General features: G+C 35.2%; 1 protein-coding gene across 4 annotated transcripts in view; it reads left to right on the top strand.

Moving 5' to 3' along the window:
- Positions 1-20,682, top strand: part of SGCG (sarcoglycan gamma) — a 119,500-nt gene that overhangs the window by 71,707 nt on the left and 27,111 nt on the right. For all 4 annotated transcript variants that reach the window (XM_080662311.1, XM_080662310.1, XM_080662312.1 and 1 more), the window contains 3 exons: positions 2,651-2,752; positions 6,979-7,066; positions 12,736-12,855. In XM_080662311.1, the coding sequence (XP_080518437.1) occupies positions 2,651-2,752; positions 6,979-7,066; positions 12,736-12,855 (310 nt within the window). The remainder of the gene's footprint in view (positions 1-2,650; positions 2,753-6,978; positions 7,067-12,735; positions 12,856-20,682) is intronic.

The following is a 20,682-nucleotide window of genomic DNA, read 5'->3' as shown; positions in this document are numbered from 1 at the left end:
AAGCAAGTAGCCCAAGTGGTCACTTACTGCAATTAACCAAGGTCTCTAAAACAAGAGATGCAGTGGGGAAGGCAGCCTGGCTCCATGTGGCTTGTAGTGTTTATTGGAAACAGCTGTCTTTGAAGTGGATGCCCTGGCAATCAAAGCTTAAATCAGGCCCATGCATTACAGTAAGCCCTTGATTTTGCTGACCTCAATTTAACAGATTTCTAGTCCCTATGTCATATGTGAAAATTAACACTCTGTTAATTTTAAAATGCTTTTAACCCAAGATTTGCTTATAATCAAATTAACAAATTATTTGTCATTATTAACTCACTGTTATTTTAAACAACTTTTAGTGAATAGGCCATATGTTGGAAAAAAACACTATAATATTTTTTCCAACATAAATATTACATATCTACAACTAATGTCTACATACTTAAATCCAAGAGTCACTGTTCGTAAACAGTGTCAGGCGAATGATCAGCACATGATCACATCACATCACATCATGCCCAATAATTGGTTCTGTAGTCACATGGTGTGAGTCTCTGCAGCTGTTTGAACACCTGCTAGCAGATGATCCCACATGCAAGTGGTCGGCAAACTCATTAGTCAACAGAGCCAAATATCAACAGTACAACGATTGAAATTTCTTTTGTGAGCCAAATTTTTTAAACTTAAACTTCTTCTAACGCCACTTCTTCAAAATAGACTCGCCCAGGCCATGGTATTTTGTGGAAGAGGGGTCAAAGAGCCGCATGTGGCTCCAGAGCTGCAGTTTGCCGACCACTGCTGACCAAGCCATACCCAAGTCATGTGCATTTAATTGTGGTGATTTAATTGAATGCACGCTTTTACTAGAGTTAGACCTATTCAGTATAAATTTAAAATTACAGTAATACACTTAGAAATCTTTTCTGTGAAATTAAACTTTTCATACATAGTTATAATTACACAAATACATTTACATATGTGAAAACAGGTAAACTAACTAATTTGTCAAATTTTTAACATACCCATTCAGAAAACCTGCTTTACTATATAACGGACTTTCAGCTTTAATAGACACCCCCTCACTTGAATTAGTCCACTATATCGAGGTTTTACTATACAAGGAAAGATAAAAGCAGTAATTGTCAGGGCTTGCACTACTTATCCACACATGATGGATCTTATAATATTCGTAATGTTGGTTTAATTTTGTAAACAATGTTTTGCAAATGCATGGTTGGATCCTATGAGAGACTGTTATCAGCTTTTGAGACTTTGAGCCCTTTCTTCAAACTAACTGCACACTGAATCACACCTGTAAGAGAGACTCCAGAGGGCTGCCCTGCCTGTGGTGGGGGTCAGCCCAAGCCCCGCAGCATGAGGTGCTTCTATCAAAGCACAGTGGGAAAACCACGTCTCCCAGACCTAACTACCATAAAGATGGTCCTCAGATAGAGAACCATGCAGATTATGTAATCACACATTGAATTTGGTTCTTGTGAATGGACTTGTCAACCAGAGAAGTCTATAACATCAGTTCAGAGTAACATATCTCCGTCCTAGAAATCAATCACCTGTTACTGTATAAAATGTCTTTGTTTCATTCTCTTGGCTCTTCTGCTGCCACTCCCCTCCCCCTTTTAGATCCATGTCTATTTTGGGGGAAGAGAGGGGAAATAAAGATTCAATGAGTTTAATTTAGGTGCTTCTGAGACATTCAAAAGGAGAGGACAGATTGGCAACCATAGATATGGGTATGGAGCTCAGAAGAGAGATGCTAGTGGAAGCTGAGGGTGTGGCCAGAGAGGGAACATGGGGAGAGTGCCTAGGATTGAGCTTGAGAAAGTCAGCTGTCAAGGCTGGGTAGAGGGAAATGAGTGTGTAATAAGGGGGAAAAGTGTTTCCTGAAGTGGAGAAAAGCTAGGAGAGCACGGGATGGTGCACATCAGATGAGGATAGTATTTCAAGGAGAAATAGATCCAGTATTGAATGCTTCTGAGAATGCAAAGGAAATGAAGTTTTAAAATGTCCACAAGATTTAGTAGCATGATGGTGGTATGTTATCTCCAGAATTAAGTTTTCTATTCTTTCTGATACTTCTTTAACACTGAAAACTCCTGAAGAGCAGACACCTTGAATAGATCTCCACATCCTCCTATATTGCTTTTTAGTTAAGAAATGCCCAATAAATATTGGCTATTTTGTGAACTTAATGATATACTTGAAGACTTCATTCAAAAAGTATTTGTTTTGGGGTGTGGTGGTGATAGAATTGTTCTATATCCTGATTGTGTTGCGGTTACATGTGTTAAAACTCCTAGAACTGTACACCTCAAAAGAGTCCATTTTATTGCATCAAAATTTAAAACATTTAAAAATAGGAATGATATAATTCTTTTTCTTACATGATGGTGAGCTCTTAGGTATTTATGGTAAAGCGATTCTTTAAATCTTATATGTAGTTCCTAAATGGGCCTTTGTATTTATACAAGACAATAAAATACTGCATATTGAATAAAAATAACTAAAGTTTTAAATAAAGTATTTGAGAGATATACAGAAAAGTGCTGATAGAAAATTAATGAAAATGCATATGTAATTTAAGCTGATCCTAAAAGAAAAGAAAAAAGAAAACCATAACAAAATCTCTATTGTCTCATTTTTTTAACAGACGGGAATGGGTCACTTGCGTGTTGCAAAAGATGGGCTTCGCCTGGAAGGGGAATCAGAATTTTTATTTCCATTGTATGCCAAAGAAATACACTCCAGAGTGGTAAGATAATGATGAAACATTTAAATCATTTGTGTTTTATGAAAAACAAATAATGATTAAGCACAGAAATTTCTGAGGAGAGTTTTTAAAATGTATACATGTATATACATTCACGATACACTCTTTATTAATGGATTTGCTCTAAGGCTGTAGAACTTATTTCTAATACTAGAGGCCCAGTGCATGAATTCTTGCACCAGTGGAGTCCCTCAGCCTGGCCTGTAGGATTGGACTGAAACCAGCACTCCGACATCCCCCAAGGGGTCCCAGGTTGCGAGAGGGCACAGGCCAGGCCCAGGGACCCCACTGGTGCAGGGCCAGGGAGGGATGCAGGATATTTACATTACGATTCATAACAGTAGCAAAATTACAGTTATGAAGTAGCAACGAAAATAATTTTATGGTTGGGGGTCACCACAACATGAGGAACTGTATTAAAGGGTCGAGACATTAGAAAGGTTGAGAACCACTGGTTTAGAAGATAAAAGCACAGACAAAACTAAACCAAAACAACTATGAAACTGCAGCTGTCCCTCCCCCCAGCACTGTGCTGCTTGGGGCACCTTCCACCTTTCATGGTGCAGCCTTTTGCAGCTGTGGTCTTGGGTCCAGATTCCCCAGCAATGAGCAGCCCTGTGACCTTTTTCTTTTCACAGCTGGATGTTATGCCTGTCGCCAATGGACATGGCTTTGGTGCAACACAGCTTCCTCTTTACCTTCTTAGCCTGCTGGCCAGTTGCCCATCTCAAACCCATGTCCCCATTTCTACCAGTCTCCAGGCATCCTCTGTCCTTTATTGTTGTAAATTGTCTCTCCAGCTGTGTCTAATTTGTTAATTCTGGGTGGATGTTCTCTGATTTAGTTGTATTTCCAGTCTGGCTTTAGGATGAGATTCACAACATGTCTACCTACTATTGACCAAAAGCCTTACTGAAAACATAAACTGTCAATTAATATATATAAGATGTTTTATATGCTGTATTCTTACAATAAAGTAAGCTAGAAAAAATTATAAGAAATAAAAGACATGTTTACAGTATTTATTGAAAAAAATCTGCATATAATTGACCCTCACAGTTCATATCCATGTTGTTTAAGGATCAACTGTGTTAATAATAGACAAAGTAGATTTCAGAGCAAGAGATAAAGATCTCAGACCTACTGAGGGTCATTTCAAATGACATAGGAGTAAATTCATCAACATTTATGTAGCTTAATACTATAACTAATATTTGAGCTTCAAAATACCTGAAGCAAAAGCTGATAGAACTGCAAGAAAAAAAGAATTATTGAAATTTATAGTCATAGATTTCAGCATGCCTCACTCAATAACTGATATAACAAACCCATAGAAAATCAATAAGGATATAGGAGATTTGAACAAACTGTCTACCTATTTGATATAACTAACATTTACATAGTACTTCCACCAGTAGCTGACTACAAGTTATTTTCAAATGCACAAGGAATATTTATTAAGGTTATTTTTTGGATTATAAAACAAATCTAAATAAATATATAAGTATTCAAATTATACAACATATGTTATCTGACCATAATTAATGTAATAAAACAATAATAACACAAAAATATCTGAATATTTCCCAAATATTTGGAAATTAAATAAAACATTTATACATAACACATGGGTCAGAGAAGAAATCAAGTAGAAATTAAAGAGTATTTTTAACTAATTAAAAATTTAAAAAATAATTTATTAAATTTGGGAGTATGTAGTTAAAGCTGTACTTAGAGGAAAACTTATAGTACCAAGTGCCTATATTTAAAAAAAAAGAACATCAATAACTTCTGCATATGCCTTGAGAAGTTAGGAAAAAAAGAGCAAATTAAACCAAACATAAGAGAATAAATAAAAGAATAAAAGGCAGAACTTTTAAAAAAAGAAAACAAAAGCAATAGAGAAACCAGTGAAACAAAAAACCAAAAGATCAGCCTCTAACTAGATTAATCATTAAAAAGAGAGGACGCAAATAGCTAATGTCAGAATTTGTAGAGGGGACACCACCAATGACCCTCCAGACATTCAAAGAATGGTAAGGTGATATTATGAATAACTTTATGACAACAAATATATTTTTTCCACAGACTATTTGGCAGATTTTCTAACATACACATGCTATCTCAATGACCAACTAAGCCTCTGCCATTCTCATATTAGGTTCAAATTTGAAGTACTAGTTTAATTATATCTATATATGAAGTGACCAAAGGGGATAAAAGCAAAGTTATTGAGAACTATTATGTCTGTTGTGATCTATATTTGGGCCTTACCAACACATTCTTAAATTTTTAATGGTCTTTTTATGCATCTCTCTCATAACTCCTTATCTAAATCACACACTCTGGAGAAAAGGTATTATGTCCTATGGCTCTTTTATCTACATCCTAAGTCTAAATATAGTGTTGAATGATACCTTGTTTTTGCCTAATAAATACAATCAGAATTCAATTCAGATGAATGGAAAAATTCAATGTTTACTTTCTACCTTTCCATCATTCTACTAATGGCATGCAATTTGTCTACAGGATATCGCTAGCTAATTATGAAAACTGAAAAACTCATTCACAATCTTTAGCTCTCAGCTTCCTCACCTAGAAAATGGAAATGCCCCACATTTCACAATAAACACTGCAGTTTTTTAAAAAATGTTCTTTTTGATTATTTGAATGGGCTTATAAAATGTAGATTAAAGTGCAAGTGCAATTCAATGTAAGAGCTTTTGTTAAGTAATAGAGGAACTATTTTTTATCATTTTGTTGTTAATATTGTTACAGAGCAATTTCTGCTTTATATCCTAACAGAAAACATAGCTAGTAGTGATATACACTAATTAGAACTTGTATTCTCACATAACTAGAAGCTAGAAGGGGTAGCTCAGACACCAGTTCACACTCACCAATGTTGATGCCATCTTCCTGTCTTCCTCATGGTCACTAGATATCAGCTAGGCAATATTCAAGGCATGTGGCCAAGGAAATGTGTCAATGCATGCATCCTTTTAATCAGAAAAGCAAAAACCTGCCTAAACCCCCTAGCTCAAAATTGTGTCACTTGGGTGCCCCTAGTTGCAAGACAGGCTGAGAAAGCAATTAGCTTTTCCAACATCTGCAGTGGAAGGCAGAAAAATAAAAGGGTTTGAGAGTGCCCATTGGATCAGACAGCCCTAGTGGTTCCCAGATAGCTTATTTTGTCTAGGCACAGGAATAGACCTCACAGCTCCTCCCACTCGAGGGGAATGATAGAAAACAGCATGGAAGTCAACATCTAAAGATTGGTTGTGTTGTGGAACTGTCACTTGCTAGCTGTGACTTTCAGTGAGCTGTAATTTATCTCTTTGAACTCAATTTCCTCATCTATATATTAGAAATAATGGTACCTACTTCAAATGTGGAGGATAAAATGAGAAGATGGATGCTAAAATTGTGGGTAAATGTTAACTCTTATTATCATGCTAATTATTTATAACAATGCAACAAGTATTAAGGTTACATCATTGGATAAAACACGAGAGGCTGGTAAATCCATCTGCTTTCACAAAGCAAGTTGGAGAATTTCTTCCCTTATACATAGAGTTACAAAGCACTTCTATAATCCTTTACTTCTGAAAAATCACATTTCCCCCCCACAACTTTGGAATACATTTGGTTCCCTCTGAGTGAACCATAGAGCACAAATGGTTTATCTTCCAACAAAGAGCTCAAAAAAATAGTCATCCAACAAAGTTTAAAAGCTCTTTTGCAACTGTGAGAAGCCTTTGCATTTTAAAAGTAGCATGGTACTGCCCTAGCTGGTTTGGCTCAGTAGATAGAGCATTGGCTTGTGGACTGAAGGTCCTGGGTTTGATTCCAGTCAAAGGCACATGCCCGGCTTGCAGGCTTGATCCCCAGTAGGGGGCATGCAGGAGGCAGCCAATCAATGATTCTCTCTTATCACTGACATTTCTATCTTTCTTGCCCTCTCCCTTTCTTGCTGAAATCAATATAAATATTTTTTAAAATAAATAAATAAAATAAAAGTAACATGGTATTTCTTACAGAAGAGCTAACCATTTTCTGATTTATCTTCTTAAAATATATCATGTCTAAACATAAATCTGTGATGATGGAGAAATTATTTTATATAAATCTTAAATTTATATACAAATATAAAGTTATAATCATTATAAATTATATACATTTGGCTAATTTCTTAAATCCCTTTCTAGGACTCATCTCTGCTTCTACAGTCTACTCAGAATGTGACTGTAAATGTACAGAACTCTGAAGGGGAGGTCACTGGAAGATTAAAAGTGGGTGAGTCAGGCTTCATCACAGTGCTTTGCATATATGTGGTCCACGAACAGTGTGCTGAACTAATGAGTTTTTTTCTTTTCTTCTAAAGAATTCAAAGTTATTTATGAACAATCAATGTATGAATTTAGAAAAATATCATGTTGTGCTGACCACAGAGAATAAGTAGCATCAAAGGACAACAGTCTGAAGTATTTTAATTAAAGTTATTTTGATTCCAAGAAATAGAGGAGCATTCAAAGTATCACAAGAAACATAATGATTATTACAGGGTACAAAAGAATCTCACAGAGACAAAAGAAAAATAACCAAAGTAGTTGGCCTCAAAAAACAGAGACCAGGAGCTGAGACCCAAAAGTATTTGTTTTTTCTCTTTCCCTCATTCTCTCCCTCTCTCCCTGCCTCCTCCCTACATGTCCCTCTCCCCCTCTCTGCCATGTACCCCTCCTTTCCAGTGTATATTTTCCTATCTCTTTCCCTTGGGTATTACAGCTGCATCTGTTCAAACTTTATATGATCTCCAGGACCTCTCTGGTTTCTCATCTGATTAGTTGTAGTTCTCAACACCAACCAACTTAGTCTTTAATTCCATTAATTATAAATTCAAGACTTATCTTCAACCGAATGCTCTTGGACAGGCTATACAAATCTATCCAACCAGAAAAGACCAGAGAATAAGGTCACATGGGAGTGAAGTCACATAAAAACTTGCATGGTGAGAAACAGGATTCAGGCAAAAATGTATAAAGGAAATAACAAAAGGGTAAGCCAGCTCGTAAAAGAAAAATGTATACATTCTCTACACTATCAGCATTCTATATGTTTGGCAAATTTAAGAAATTAGATGGCCCTTTTGATTATGGGAAAATAGATGAAAGGTATACTGCCAACACAAGCTGGTTAACTTTGTGTCTTTATTTATTTATTTATTTATTTATTTATTTGTTTGTTTATGTTTTTATATATGTGATTGAGTTTATTGCAAGAAATTGTACGAGAAAATGGAGTTTCAGAAAGAAAACAAGTGGAGACACAACTAGATAGGGGTTTTCACACTGGGCCTACTATCCGCAGATCTCAGCAGCCCTTCCATGGATCCCTCCAATTCTCTCACATCAAAAAGTTGATCTTGCAAGTGATTTCCAAGGTATAGATCCTCCCGCAAGTTTCGTAGTTCTACCTCTTCCTTCTGTGGAAAGGCTTCTCATAGTACCTGCATCTGTTGATGTCCTCAATGAACACATCCACACTGAGGATTCTGTTTAAGGTCCTGTATGCCCCTTCCACGCTCCCTTCATATACCATCACAGTCCTGGCAATGAACTTCACATGTTCTGTTATGACTTTGGAATTAAGTCTTCAATCTACAAGACCCCAAGCCCTCAGGACCCAGCTGATGTAAAGCCTGCTCACAAGAAGCACAAAAAATCCCCATAAAAAACCACCCCGTGTTTCTTCTTTTAAATGGCTGTTTTCACAAAACAGAATAATGTTACATTGGAAACTACAGCCATATGTAAACCTGATGGTTCCTTTTATTATACTAATACAAGAACTCCATATTTTATATTGTTTTAATCTTTATAACTTATACCAAAAATTAATTTTATTTCTCTTTTGCTTAGAAGTTTGTTTGATCACTAAGTCCAATGAAATTCTCAGTGTATCTAGAGATGAACTTGAGTTTATTGGGCATACAAGTTCTTGAAACTTGTCTAAGTCAAGTCATATGTTCTTGATTAATTATATAGCATTATAATTTATCTTTACAATCATTTCTTAAAATTCTTTAAATGACTAGCTTTAAAGTGTTTGAGGGATTTTCCCCATTTTGTCATTTATTCAACAAACATTTATCAAATGCCTATGTACCAGTTTCTATATGCTGCCAAGTAATTAATAACATGTAAGTGTTATTATTAGAAATTACAAAAGTAAATAACTCCTTTTATATTCTTAAAAACAATTTAAAACAAATCCTCATTTCCTCACTTAATTTTTGGTTAAATGTGGATTTTCATATATCATCCAAGGGAGTTAGAGATAATAAGTCTGTTAGCAATTTCATGGATGAAAAAACAAAACAAAACTGAAGCACTAAAAAAGCTAATTTGCTCAAGAATGAACAGCTAGTTAGAAAAGCCAAACCAGAAATGACCCCAGGACTTGTTTATCTCAGCCAGGAGTGTTTCCACTAGCCCTCTCTCTCTCTAACCAGATTTCCTTAAATTATGGCATGCCAGTAACTGTTATAGCTGTTGCAAATACAGTTACCATTTTTGACAACAAAGAATTTACTGGGGGGAAAAAAGTTTCCCAGTGGAATTACTTTAACCTGTTAGCCTCAAATCTTGACTTTTAACCTTAGTTTCATGCCTAATCACTAAAATTAGTGATTTCCATTAAATACTAGAGGCCCAAAGCACGAAATTCATGCAAGGGGCTCGGCCCCCACTGCTGCGGCTTTGTCCAGAAGGTCGTCCAGAAGGATGTCTGGAAGGACATCTGATTTAATTAGTATATTATGCTTTTATTATTATAGATTTGGTTGGAAAGCCTCTTATGTTGAAAACCCTGAGCTAAAGAATATAACTCAGTTCACCAAATCCAAGATTATTTTCAGTAGATGACTTCTGACAATCAAAGTCATTCCAGCCTCACATTTTCTAAAAGAAGTTAAATTTAGCCAATCCAGATATTAAAACGGAGCTTATGTGAACTAGCCAAGTTAACCCCATTTAATTAAATGAATAATTATTTACCATTAAACCACTGAAAAAATTGGCAATCAATACAGTCAAAACCAAAGTCTTAAATTCCAAAAGAAATTAATCACTGAAAAGCAAGCACTAATAGCTAACATTTCAAATCTTTGAACTGTTTTTTTCTCTTTTTATTAAAGTTATTTGGGTGATATTTGCTAATAAATTTATATAGGTATCAAGTGTATATTTCTATGATATACATAATCTTCATGTTGCATTATGTGTCCACCACCCAAAGTCAAATAATCTATATTTGACCCCGTTGAACTAAAAGATATCAAATCATAAGCAACAGTAATGGAATCTTACCTTATAAATTCAGCTCTGGTCACTACAGTTAATTTTCTTTTGATTTAAAATAACAGAAACTCATTCTGGTTAGCTAAAAAATGAGACACACTCAAATATGCAAATTGTACTCAGATGGGTTTGCTATTTGTTTTTAAATGATGGCATCTTAAATTCAAGCAATCACAGTGGAGTGGGGAGGGCTGTTAACGAGGCATATTGTATGACAGGAAGAATTTGATTGTATTTTCACTAGACAAACCCTAAGCCAATTTCACAAATTCATCAGATCATAAAACCTTCCTTTATTTATTTCCTGTATATTTTATTTATTTCCTTCTTTGTAATTTTACCAGATAGTTGTTTTACTTATCACCAAGATAGAATTTAAATTCTATTTCTTAAAGACCTTTTCTACAAAAGGTTACTTGCTCAGTTCTAATCCATGTCCAGCTAGGTCATAAAAACTAGTAGATTATTAATAGGAGTTTAAAGATCAATTACAAACTTAATTATTTTAAGAGATTATTATCCCCATGATTTTGGGTTTGTTATCTTTGGAGAACAATTTCTTCTGAAGTGGAAAACATATTTAAATTTAACATTCAATGTTTATATTTTTTAATAAAATGAAAATGAAACTTTATTCACCACTGTACCTTTATTAAATAGTACCCTTTACTGGAGTGCCTCCTTCTCCCTCAGCAGGGAACCATAAAGTGTTTCCTCAAGGTCCGTGCAGATATCATCTCTCCCACTATTCTGTTTCTGACCCCCAGGGTTGACCATGAATTACTTGTCAAGGTTCTCATTGAACACTGTCCATGCTGGTATCGTGGCATCTATCAAATTGTCCTGGAACTAAATTTATATGCCTTTTTTAATAAACTATGAACTTTTATAAACTGTGAGCTACATCTCACTCACTTATACCCTGGTATATCCTTAATTTTTATAGCACAGGACCTTGAGCATAAAAAAAATACAATAAGATTGTGTTGAACAGAAACTGCATTTTCTTTTATTTAAGCAAATGCTTATATGGGTTATTAATATGAAAAATGATGCAACTAAATTCTTTTGTTGAAGATTTCATCAATGTATATAAAACAATGATTACAGAAAAAAGTCATTAATTTAACACCTTTTACTTAATAAAGCCTCCTAAAATTGTTATATGAATCTCCAGCGAGCAAAACTCTTTGAACTCTTACTGGATAAATTATTTCAAGTTTTTTTTCTTCTTAATTTTAAACTCAGATAACTGTATATTCAAGATAACTGTATATTCACCATTTAATGCAAATCAGTGTTTATACATAAGTTATATCAGTGACCTAGAAGAGGTAAATGATGACACTGAATCACTGGGTGACTGAGTCTGAGTGAAAGCTCAAAAAAGCAAAAATACAGGCAACTATACAGGCAACTATCAAAAAAATTAAAGCAGGCTTCCTTAAGAGAAAGAAGACAAAAGAGGAAAAAAATGAATCCACTTTATAAGTGCCCCTCCCCCCCCACACATTTAAATAAAGGATCAGTGAAAGGTTTGGGGGTACAAATTAATAAAATAATATAAGAATACATTGGTAACCATGTCCAAAATGGATTCATGTATTAATTGAAAAGATTCTATTTAATTTCTAGCAGGTATCCATCAACTTTAATGAGGAACACAGGGAAACAAACAAAAAGTATAAGCTATTCATTTTCTCAATAAATTTACTTTTCTAGATAATAATATAAAGCTAACATGCCAAAGAACTAGGAAACACTTGTAATTCTGTAAGCAAATGGTGAAAGCTGTGTTCTAGAAAGATTAATCCATTATGCTGCCAGGGTTAGAAAAATTGAAAATACAAAGTGAAATTATGAAATAAAATGATGAGTACAGGATCTTATTCACTCCATGAGGATACCAGCATCCCCAGTGCCTGGCCCATAGTGGCACTGGTTAAATGTTTGCTGAATACAGTAATGATTTGAAAGGCAATGGGTCTAAAGCACACATGAAGGAATTAAACTTGGAGGAGAAAGTGATGCCTTTGTCACTGAAATAAAAAGAAAGAAGGAGTGAAGAAGACAAAAATTTGAGGGAGTTCTTCCATAGTGATGTCTGTTTTTTCCATGGAATAAGAGGTGAGGACCTTTTCTGAGGATAAGGGCAGAGAAGATAATCTGAATGTTAGTCATTTTCTGGGTTAACTTTCACCATTAAAGTGAGCCATTTATAAGATTGTCTTTCATAAATCTCACATTTCATAATACAAAATTCTTATTTGGTTAATACTCAAAAGAAGCAGATTTAAATAATATAAATGGCAGAATTAAATTGTTTTTGGCAGATTTAAAAAAAAACCTAAAAATTAACTTTTAAATAATTTAAGAATACATATATTTTATAAATATTAGCACAGGTTTGACAGGAATTAATTTTAATAATATAATAGCTTTAGGCTTAGAACTTAAAAACTCATAAAATACAAAAACCTATTAGTTAAAAAAATTCTAAATATTAAGTAATTTGCTATTGCTGGATGAGATGGAATGTGTAAAAATAGAGATCATGACACTGCATGTAGTGAACTTTTTATAATACTGTTCCAATTAATCCTTCAGGTCCCAAAATGGTAGAAGTCCAGAGTCAACAGTTTCAGATCAATTCCAAAGGAGGCAAACCACTGTTTACTGTTGATGAAAGCGAAGTTGTGGTTGGTACAGATAGACTTCGAGTAACTGGTATGTAGTAGCTCTTTTTATTTTAATTGAGATATAATTGACATGTAACATTAAATTAGTTTCAGGTGTGCAACATAATGATTCCAGGTTTGTATATACTGTGAAATGACCACCACAATAAGTCTAGTTAATATCCATTACCACACATACTTATAAATTTTTTCTTCTGATGAGAACTTTTAAACTTTCCTCAAAAACAACTTTCAAACATACAATACAGTATTATTGACTATAGAACTATGGTATATATTACATCTCATGACTTTAATTTATAGCTGGAATTTTCTATCTTTTTATTTTTTTTTTAGTTTTTTTTAAAATTTATTTTATTGTTTATAGTATTACAAATAGTAGTACATATGTCTCCTTTTTTTTCCCATTGACCTTCACCCAGCCTCCCCTAACCCCAGCACATGCCCTCACCCGCCCCCCAGTGTCTTGTGTCCATTGGTTATGCTTATATGCATGTATACAAGTCCTTTGATTGATCTCTTACCACCCCTCCCCAAACACTCTCCAGCCTTCCTGCTGTAATTTGACAGTCTGACTGATGCTTCTTTGCCTCTGTATCTTTTTGTTCATCAGGTTATAATGTTCTTTATTATCCATAAATGAGTAAGATCATGTGGTATTTTTCTTTCACTGCCTGGCTTATATCACTTAGCATAATGCTCTCCAGGTCCATCCATGCTGCTGCAAATGATAAGAATTCCTTCTTTTTTATAGCAGTGTAGTATTCCATTGTGTAGATGTACCATAGTTTTCTAATCCATTCATTTGCAGATGGGCATTTAGGCTGTTTCAAAATCTTAGCTATTGTAAATTGTGCTGCTATGAACATAGGGGTGCCTTTATCCTTTCTGATTGGTGTTTCTGTTTTCTTGGGATATTTTCCTAGAAGTGGTATTACTGGGTCAAATGGTAGTTCCATTTTTAAATTTTTGAGGAAACCCCATACTGTTTTCCACAGTGGCTGCACCAGTCTGCATTCCCACCACTAGGGAAGGAGGGTTCCTTTTTCTCTGCATCCTCTCCAGCACTTGTTGTTTGTTGATTTGTTGATGATAGCCAATCTGACAGGTGTGAGGTGGTACCTCATTGTTGTTTTGATTTGCATCTCTTGGATGATTAGTGACATTGAGCATGTTTTCATGTGTCTCTTGGCTTTCTGAATGTCCTCTTTCGAAAAGTATCTATTTAAATCCTTTGCCCATGTTTTGATTGGGTCATTTATGTTCCTTTTGTTAAGTGGTATGAGTTCCCTGTAAATGTTGGAGATTAAACCCTTATTGGAGATATCAATGGCAAATACATTCTCCCATGCAGTGGGCTTTCTTGTTGTTTTGCTGATGGTTTCTCTTGCCTTGCAGAAGCTTTTTATTTTTATGTAGTCCCATTTGTTTATTTTCTCCTTAGTCTCTCTTGCCCTAGGATCTGTGTCTGTAAAGATATTGCTATGGTCCTAACCGGTTTGGCTCAGTGGATAGAGCGTTGGCCTGCGTACTGAAGGGTCCCAGGTTCGATTCCGGTCAGGGGCATGTGCCTTGGTTGCGGGCACATCCCCGGTGGGGGGTGTGAAAGAGGCAGCTGATCGACGTTTCTAACTCTCTATTCCTCTCCCTTCCTCTCTGTAAAAAATTAATAAAATGTATTTTTAAAAAAAGATATTGCTATGACATATGTCTACAATTTTGCTTCCTATGGAGTCTTGTAGGATTTTTATGGTTTCCCATCTTAAAGTCCTTTAGCCATTTTGAGTTTGTTTTTGTGTATGGTGTGAGTTGGTGATCTAGTTTCATTTTTTTTGCATTTATCTGACCAAATTTCCCAGCACCATTTATTAAAAAGGCTGTTTTGACTCAGCTGTATGCTCTTGCCTCCTTTATCAAATATTAATTGAGTATAATGGCTTGGGTCAATTTCTGGGTCCTCTATTCTGTTCCATTGGTCTATATGTCTGTGCTTGTGCCAGTATCAGGCAGTTTTGAGAACCATCACTTGGTAATATTGTTTGATGTCTGGTATTGTGATCCCTCGAACTTTGTTCTTTCTCAGGACAGCTGTGGCTATTCAGGTCTTTTTTTTATTCCAGATGAATTTTTGGAGAGTTTGTTCTAGATCAGCCGTGGGCAAACTATGGCCCGCGGGCCGGATCCGGCCCGTTCGGCTGTTCTATCCGGCCCGCAGAGCCGAAAGAGCGAAGGGTTCTCTTGCTCTCCCCTCTGCTCCTTCACCAGCAGCAGTATTAACATGGCAACGTCGGGAAACACAGCCGCAGCTCTTTATTCTGAGTGGGTGGATTTATATCCGCCCATTCAGTAGAAGGAACAACCTCTCAATCTTCCAGAGGCTCCTTGTAATGCCCCCAGACCCGTCTCCCGACATCACGCTGGGAATGGGTAGACACGTTATCGTGGTGATGTAGGGAGACACGCCCCTGGAGAGCACAGTATCAGAGCCTTTCTGAGGTAAGATTAAGAGCTCTACTCAAACACAATTTTTTCCTGTTCCCACATTCTGTACATCACAATGACTTGTTAATAAAACAACAAAGACTTTCAGCTTTTAGTCACTTCAACTGGTGGCCTGTCCTTTGTCACAAAACCCTGAAACAGCACCAGAAGAGGTGCAACTGGAACTCATTGATCTTCAGTCTGACTTTGTCCTAAAGGAGAAATTCAGCTCTCTTGAACTAAGAGACTTTTATGCTTCACTTAATGAAGCCACTTTTCCAAACATCTGGAGGATGGCACAGAAGATACTGGTGCTGTTTGGGTCAACCTATGTTTGTGAGCAGACATTTAGCGTCATGAGCATCAACAAAGCCCCTCACAGATCCAGCTTAACTGACGAACACCTCAGATCTATCCTGAGAATAGCCACAACAAAACTAACTCCAGACTTTGATGCATTAGCTAAAAAAGGAGACCAACAACACTGTTCCCACTGAAGTTGATGTTTTAAAGACCAAAAACCTTTCAACCCAGTCTACATTGCCATCTACATCTATGTCCCGGGCATAATTTGGAAGTTGCACTAAAGAAAATGTTTAATTTACTGTTTACACATTTTGTTCTTTTCTATTTGTTTTAGTTTTAAATTATTTTATTATATTTAAGTTTAATTTGAAAGGCTTTTGTACCTTGCCTTTGTTAGGCAATTTTATTTTGCCTTTGTCATCTTCAATATAAGGTATGTTATTGTGCTATGATTCCTCCATTTTTTTGAAGTTTCAAATTATAATAATTAGTGTTTACATTCTTCTTGTTAAAATGTTTGAAATGAATAAAACTATTGAAATAATAATAAAAAAAGACCGTACCTTTTATGTAATGATGTTTACTTTGAATTTATATTAGTTCACACAAACACTCCATTCATGCTTTTGTTCCGGCCCTCTGGTCCAGTTTAAGAACCCATTGTGGCCCTCGAGTCAAAAAGTTTGCCCACCCCTGTTCTAGATCTTTGAAATATGCCATTGGTATTTTAATAGGTATTGCATTGAATCTATAAATTGATTTAGGTAGTATGGACATTTGAATGATGTTGATTCTACCAATCCATGAACATGGTATGTTCTTCCATTTTTTATGTCTTCTTCCATCTATTTTTTCAATGTTCTGTAGTTTTCTGAATACAGGTCTTTTACGTCCTTGGTTAAGTTTATTCCTAGGTATCTTAATTTTTTTGGTGCAATGGTAAATGGGATTTTTTTTTCATTATTGGTGTATAAAAAGGCCACATATTTCTGGGTGTTAATTTTGTATTCTGCTACATTGCTAAATTCATTTATTAGGTCTAGTAGTTTTTTGATGGAGTCTTTGGGGTTTTCTATGTATAATATCATGTCATCTGCAAATAAGGATAGTTTTACTTCTTTTCCAATTTAGATGCCTTTTATTTCTTCTTCTTGTCTGATTGCAATGGCTAGTACTTCTAGTACTATGTCGAATAGGAGTGGTGAGAGTGGGCATCCTTGTCTTGTTCCTGTTCTTAGGGGAAATGGGTTTAGTTTTTGCCCATTGAGTATGATGTTGGCTGTAGGTTTGTCATATGGGGCTTTTCTTATGTTGAAGTATGATCCCTCTATTCCCACTTTGCTGAGAGTTTTTATCAGGAAAGGGTGTTGGATTTTGTCAAATGCTTTTTCTTCATCAATTGATATGATTATGTGATTTTTGTCTCTCAGTTTGTTTATGTGATGTATCACATTTATTGATTTGTGAATATTGTACCATCCTTGCATCCCTGGAATAAATCCCACTTGGTCATGGTGTATGATCTTTCTAATGTATTGCTGAATTTGATTTGCTGGAATTTTGTTGAGGATTTTAGCATCTATGTTCATCAGAGATATTGGCCTGTAGTTCTCTTTTTTTGTGTGGTGTCTTTATTTGGTTTTGGGATTAGGATAATGCTGGATTCATAGAGCTTGAAAGTGTGCCTTCCTCTTGAATTTTTTGGAATAGGCTGAGGAGGATAGGTTTTAGTTCTTCTTTGAATGCTTGATAGAACTTCCATGTAAAGCCATCCGGACCAGGGCTTTTGTTTGCTGGAAAATTTTTGATCGCTGCTTCAATTTCTTCGGTAGTTATTGGCCTATTCAGGTTTTTTGATTCTTCTTGGTTGAGTTTTGGGAGCTTGTATTTTTCTAAGAACATATCCATTTCATCTAGGTTGTCCTTTTTGTTGGAATAGAGTTGTTCATAGTATTTTTCACAATTGTTTGTATTTTTGTGGGATCAGTTGTTATTTTACCTCTTTCATTTCTGATTTTGTTTATTTGTGTCCTCACTCTTTGCTTCTTGGTGAGCCTAGCTAGAGGTTTATCAGTCTTGTTTATCCTTTCAAAGAATCAGCTCTTGGTTTTGTTGATCTTTTGTATTGCTTTTTTTGGTCTCTATTTCGTTTATCTCTGCTGTGATCTTTATTATTTCCTTCCTTCTGCTTACACTGGGCTTTTCTTGTTGCTCTCTTTCTAACTCTTTTAGTTGTAGCGTTAGGTAATTTATTACCATTGTTTCTTATTTTTAGCAGGAGGCTTGTAGAGCTATGAACTTCCCTCTCAAGACTGCTTTCGCTGTGTCCCATAGATTTTGGATTCTTGTGTTTTCATTGTTGTTTGTTGCCATGATGCTTTTAATTTCTTCTTTGATCTCTCTGGTAATCTAGTCATTGTTTAAAAGCATGCTATTTAGCCTCCAGGTGTTTGTTTTTTTATTGTTTTTATTGTAGTTGATTTCTAGCTTTATGCCATTGTTATCTGAGAAGTTGCTTGATATGATTTCTATCTTCTTGAATTTGAAGAGACTTTGACTGTGACCCCTGTATATTCTGTGGATTTGGGGTGAAATGTTCTGAAGATGTCAATTAATTCCATTGAATCTAGTGAGTCATTCAGGATTGATGTTTCTTTGCTGATTTTTTGTTTAGAGGATTTGTCCAGTGGTGATAGTGGGGTATTAAAGTCCCCTAGTATGATTGTATTACTGTCAATCTCTCCCTTGATAGCCTTCAGAATTTTTTTATGTATTTGGTGCTCCTGTATTGGGTGTGTATATGTTTACCAGAGTTATTTCTTCTTGTTGGATTGCACCCTTTAGTATTATGAAGTAGCTTTCTTTATCTCTTGTTATGTCCTTCACTTTGAGATCTAATTTGTCTGATATAAGTATTGCTACCCCAGCTTTTTTTTTTTTTTTTTTTTTTTTTTGGTTTCCATTCGCCTGAAAAATATTTGCCATCCCTTAACCATCAGTCTATGTGAGTCCTTTTTTCTGAGGTGAGTTTTCTGTAGACAGCAGATATATAGGTCATGTTTTCTTATCCACTCAGCTATCCTATGTCTTTTTATTGGGGCATTTAATACATTTATATTTACAGTTATTATTGATAGGTACTTGTTTATCACCATTTTTATTCTTTACCCCTGTGTTCCTTCTTCACTTCCTATTTCTTATTTTCATAGCAAATCCTTTAGCATTTCTTGCATTGCTGGTTTGGTGGTAATAAATTCCCTTAGTCCTCTTTTGTCTGTGAAGCTCCTGATTTCACCCTCAATTTTGATTGATAGCCTTGCTGGGTACAGTATTCTTGGATTCAGACCCTTCCTTTGCATGACTTTTTATATTTCATTCCATTCCCTTCTTGCCTGATGTGTTTCTGTTGAGAAATCAGTTGCTAGTCTGATGGGGGATCCTTAGTAGGTAACTTTGTGTCTCTCTCTGGCTGCTTTTAAGATTCTTACTTTGTCATTGGTGTTTGCCAATTTAATTATAATGTGCCATGGCATTGGTCTTTTGGGGTTCATTTTGCTTGGGATTCTGTGAGCTTCTTGGATTTGTGTGAGATTTTCTTCCCGATATCAGGGAAGTTTTCTGTCAATATTTCTTCAGACAGGTTTTCTATTCTTTGCTCAGTTTTCTCTTCTTCTGGCACCCCTATTATGCAGATGTTGTTTCATTTTGTGTTATCCCAAAGTTCCCTTAGGCTCTCCTCCTGTTTTTTAAGTGTTTTTTTTCTAGATGCTGCTCTGCTTGGGTATTTTTTCCTACCTGTCTTCTAGCTCAGCGATGCAGTTCTCTGCTTCTTCTAGTCTACTCTTGATGCTTTATATTGAGTTCTTTATAGCAGCGATGTCATTTTTCATTTCTTCTTGGTTCTTCCTCATTTCCTCTTGGTTTTTACACATATTGTTGAAGTTGTCTTCCATTCTTTTCAGCAACTTTATGACCATTTCTCTGAATTCTTTCTCTGACATATTGCTTGCCTCCATTTTATTTACTTCCTTTTCTGATGATGCCTACTTTTCTGTCATTTGCAGGCTGTTTCTTTGTCTCCCCATGATCTCCCTTCTCCGGGTGTCTGGTTATGTAGCTCTGTCTCTCCTGTGTTGATTTAAAGGCATAAAATACAACACAACAAGGCACAAGGCACTGAGGACAAATGTATTCATGTTACTAATAACCCCAAATAAAGGTGACCACCAGAGAAAAGAGAATTAGGGGATAAGAAAAAAAAGGAGTGCAAAAATTATATTGAGAAAAGGGACAAAATAAAAGAGAAAAGAAAGAGAGTAAAAAAGAAGGGATAAAAACTATTTATATGGGGAGAAAACTCCAATAGAACAACCACTAATCCCAAAAAATGTAAACAACAAACACCCAATGATGAATGCAAGCTACAAACAACAACTAATAACAAGCGAGGAGTGGAAAGACAGAATCAAAAAACAAACAAAAACAAAAAACAAAAATAGGGAAACAACCTCACAAACAAGCACAAAAAAACCCAATCTAATCAACAATCAAGAAAACAACAACAATAGGAGAGAGAGAAAGCAAAGCAAAACAAAACAAAATAAAACAAAAAAATCTAGAACAAAAACAAAACAAAACAAGAAAACAACAACAACAAAAACAAACAAAAAAAAGGGAAGAGAGATAAAAGTTTGGATAATGAAGAAAGAGAAGAGAGAGGTGTGTATGGACATAGAGCAGGGATCAGAGATTCGATATATAAGTAGGATGAATTTTTAACAGGGGGTAAAAAGAAGGAATAGCGAAAATCTAAAGCAGAAATAGGGTAAGAGGAACAGGACAACAAAATGGGAAAAGTGAGGAAGAGAGTGTTGGCATAAAGATAAAGTTGAGACAGAGTAAAATGATGCTAAAGGAAAAATGAAAATATAATGTAGAACACTAATCCCAAAATAAAATAAAATAAAATAAAGAGAAAATAAAATGACACTTTTTTTTTAAAAAGTTAAAATAGTAGTAGTAATAATACTGATTAAAAATAAAAATATAACAATTATAAAGGTAAAAT

This window comes from Plecotus auritus, assembly GCF_963455305.1.
Source record: "Plecotus auritus genome assembly, chromosome: 3".
NCBI lineage: Eukaryota > Metazoa > Chordata > Mammalia > Chiroptera > Vespertilionidae > Plecotus > Plecotus auritus.
The sequence above is the reverse complement of the archived record's forward strand: the minus strand, read 5'-3'. Positions and strand labels throughout refer to the sequence as shown.